General features: G+C 33.6%; 1 protein-coding gene across 1 annotated transcript; it reads left to right on the top strand.

Annotated features, from left to right (window-relative positions):
- The first annotated feature begins 652 nt into the window (after positions 1-652).
- On the top strand, positions 653-2,089 carry LOC109005134 (ethylene-responsive transcription factor 2-like). Its single transcript, XM_018983935.2, has one exon. It carries the CDS (start codon positions 936-938, stop codon positions 1,803-1,805), a length of 870 nt encoding a protein of 289 aa, XP_018839480.1. The 5' UTR covers positions 653-935; the 3' UTR covers positions 1,806-2,089.
- Positions 2,090-4,066: the final 1,977 nt, after the last annotated feature.

Here is a 4,066-nt window from a genome sequence, read left to right as displayed (position 1 = left end):
GTGAATCATGTAGTATTTATCGTTGTCTATATAAATATTATAATTAAAATTAATTGAATAATAAATCCCACTTAATATATTTATCTCTCTCGCTTGAATTACTCAATTTCGAACAACTTGAATAGAAATATTTCCCTAGTTTTGATTACTAGTCATTAATAGGAGATACAACCTTTAATTATAGTTGTCTTTATCTATTATCATGCCACCTTATATAAAATAAAAACAAATTTTACAATTAATTATGGAACAAATGAAAAGATGATTATGGGTTTTAGCTTCAACCATACCTCGTAAATTCTTGATCACTGAAGTAGATTGGGCATATTTATTTATTTAACTTGATTTATTTTTATTTTATTTTATTATTATTGAATAATAATCCAAGAAAATAAACTGAAAGAATGAAAAGAAAAAAATCGATTCATTATATTTTTTAAATTTATTATTTAATATTATATCATATAATAATAATAAAATAATAAAAATTAAAATGATGAATATTAGTTAAAAGAAAAAGAAGAAAACGAACAGAGACGTGAGACGAAGCGAGGAGCAATATTTTTTGCTGCGGTAAGACCGATGACGTCTTTGGGTTTGGCGATGGATATTCTATAAAATCCCACGAACAACAATTGAATCACGTGTTCAATATCTTTTCCATTCCCTTCCCACTTGCTCTACTCTGAAGCTTCACAGAAAGAACATCCCCACCCAAAATTCTTTTTAATATTTTGAAAGATCTTTCAGATATCCCCCACTTCTTCCCAAGTGCATGAACCTCTTTTCTTATTTATGCGTATATAAATTAAACTCCTCGAGAGTTACAGCACCACCCTGAAAAAATATAAATCTTACATCTAATCTCTAGCAAATCCGAAAACCCACTGCACCGGATTTCCCCATTCGAAGAGTTCAACGGATTTGGATACGAAATGATGTGCGGAAAAGGTAGTGCCGAGTCTGATTTAGCCATTCTCGACTCGATTACCCGTCATTTGCTCGGTGAAACAGAGACGACGCGATTCTTTGGAAATACCCCGATGTTCTGTCGGAGCTCCAGTTTTGGTAGCTTGTACCCTTGCCTCTCAGATAACTGGGGCGATTTACCCTTGAAGGAGAACGATTCCGAGGACATGGTGGTGTATGGAGTTCTCCGTGATGCCATGAATGTTGGGTGGGTGCCATCACTTGCTCCGGTATCATCCGAGGGCTCTTGCGATTTTGGCTTTCCAGCCAACGGTATAAAATCCGAGCCCGAAATCTTCACTCCCGTAAAATCTGAGCCCGAGTGTTTCCCCGTGGCGGTGGTGAACAGGTTGCCGGAAAGCTCGGCTGTTCAGGTGTCAGTTCCATCGCAGAAGGAGGCGGCGCCGTTGGTGGTACCGGCGAAGGGAAAGCATTACAGGGGTGTGAGGCAACGGCCTTGGGGGAAGTTCGCCGCCGAGATTAGGGACCCGGCGAAGAACGGCGCACGGGTTTGGCTCGGAACGTTCGAGACGGCAGAGGACGCTGCGCTGGCATATGACCGAGCCGCGTACCGGATGCGAGGGTCCAGAGCCTTGCTCAACTTCCCTCTTCGGGTCAACTCAGGCGAGCCCGAGCCGGTGAGGGTAACGTCGAAGCGATCGTCGCCGGAGCCTTCTTCCTCGTTGTCTTCTGTGGACAGTGCGTCGCCGAAGCGGCGAAAGAAGACTGACGGGTCGGTGGATCGGGCTAAACCCGGACTGACTCTGGCGGAGGGATTACAAGTTGGGCATCAAGTGGCATCGTGTGCACGTGGCGATAAAATACTGGTTAGTTAAAGCTTACGGACAGTGGAAGATGCACTTCGGAATTATTGAGGCTCATTGTAATTATTACATCTGAGATAATATTCTTAGGATAAATCATAAGCAATTTGGGCGTTACCATAATTTTTGGATGTCTTATCTCAAAAATTTTGGGATGTGTTTGGGGAAAATTTGAAAATATCAAAAAAGAAATCTATAATGTGTAAGAGAAAGATGAAACAGTTGCTTGAGTTTGTGAATACAAGATTGCTTTTAATTATTTTTGGGCAGTTGAAGGATAGCATCTGAGTAGTTTTTCACGTGTCGTTGCATGTTTTTCTTTTGGGCGTTAAGATTTACTACCTTCGCACGTGCCCTTTTATTTGGATTTTGCACCAATATTTTTTTTTTGAAAAAAATATTTTTTTCGTTATTTCATTACTATCTTTTAATGTGATATCAAAATAAATAATAAATAAATAAGCAATTTCTCCAATATCAGATAGAATAATGCTAAAGTCAGGACAGGTTCTCCCGATAGAGTTTATCGATTTGTTTTTTTTTTTAACTTGTGATTAAGTAAATGATTTTCAATAATATTGTAATTTTTTTTTAAATATTTAAAAAGATTAAAAAATATATGAAATAAAAGAAAAACGAATACCTTAGCGGCAGTATAGGACCCACTCTAGGTGGTCCTAGCTCTCCTCTATTCGATATATCAACCGACAGCAGATGATAAATGACGTAAAATACAATCAAAAAATCTTCCTAACACTCCACACTACACATTATTTTTAATTTTTATTATTTTTTTCTTTTATTAAATATTTATTATATGAATAATGAATAAAAAATTTGAAATAATTTAAAAAGAATAAACTCAAAAAAAAATTTAAAAAAATTTAAAAAAATGTGGAGTGTGGTGGAGGTTGTGTAGCAATGCTCAAATACAATACTTTCAACTATTGTCACGAGAGGTTAAGGTTCGAAACTTGAAAGTATATTTAATATTATTATTTTAAAATTTTAAAAAATTATAATGATGAGATGAGATAAAATATTTTTTATATTTAAATTAAAAAATAAAGATATTATTTATATTTATTTTAATTATTACTATATTATTATTATTTTTAATTTGACATCAAATAATGAAAAAAATTAAATAATATCAAACAAATTTATAATAATTTGATGTTACCTCGGCTAATAATGAATAATATTAATCTTTTATTATTATTGATTCAAGCATTTGAAAGTTAAACTTGCTAGCAGTAATAATAATTAATGAATTATTTTATTATCAAGTCAATGTATAAAAATGCATCATCCATTAAATTTGATTTATAAAATTTATTTTGTAAAATTTACCTTTTAAATTATATTATGTCATGTAAGATTTTATTAAATGTATTATTCATACAGATTTATAAATAGAATTTTTCATAATTCAATTAATTTCCTATTAGAAATGTCATATTCATATTCAAATCTATAATGTGTAGGAGTTGATTTGTCAAGTCGAGATAGAAAATATGTGTATAGAATAAGAAATCTCATTCAAGCTGATAGAGCAATGCTTAAAAAGGACAGGATTTTAAGAGTCTAAACCCCAACTCGTCGTTTTTCACATTTTTCTTTAGCATAATACTGATCTTTTCCCACACATGGAAAAAGGGGAGAAGTTGACAGGCACTAGAACTGGAAGAAAATAATTTATATATATATATATATATATATTTATATAAAGAAAGGTAATCTTATCTATACATGTAACCTCTGCATTGGTTGCCCCTTATATCCGAGGGTGACCTCTTTAGGTAGCATGGAACTGGAACCTCCCTCCAACTTTATACTTCGAGCATGCCCATGTTTCGTGTCCTCGGTCCCATTTCTACGGTATCATTCCTTTTTACTACAGCAAATACTACAAAGTGCCCTTCCAATTTACTAAAACATCCGATATATATTTAATTTCTTGTGTTTTAAGTGTTTTGTATAAGATTAATCTTCCTTGGAATAAATACTTCTTTTAAATTATATATTTTAAAATTTATCTTCTAAATCAAATTATTTCGTATGGATGGTGTATGATGTAGAGCATTACACTTCTTCAAATAGATACTTCCTTTAAACTTTAAAGTATGTGTTTCTTTGGATTTTGGCTTCTTTGCAACAACTAAAAGATTGCAAGAGAAAATCAAGGAGATAGTCTATTTAGACATTCCAAATGCCTTTTGGTACAAAGAGAATGTGGCACCTCGTCCCTTGTGTGAAGGTCCTGGCAAGGT

Source organism: Juglans regia, chromosome 2 (genome assembly GCF_001411555.2).
Source record: "Juglans regia cultivar Chandler chromosome 2, Walnut 2.0, whole genome shotgun sequence".
NCBI lineage: Eukaryota > Viridiplantae > Streptophyta > Magnoliopsida > Fagales > Juglandaceae > Juglans > Juglans regia.
The sequence above is the reverse complement of the archived record's forward strand: the minus strand, read 5'-3'. Positions and strand labels throughout refer to the sequence as shown.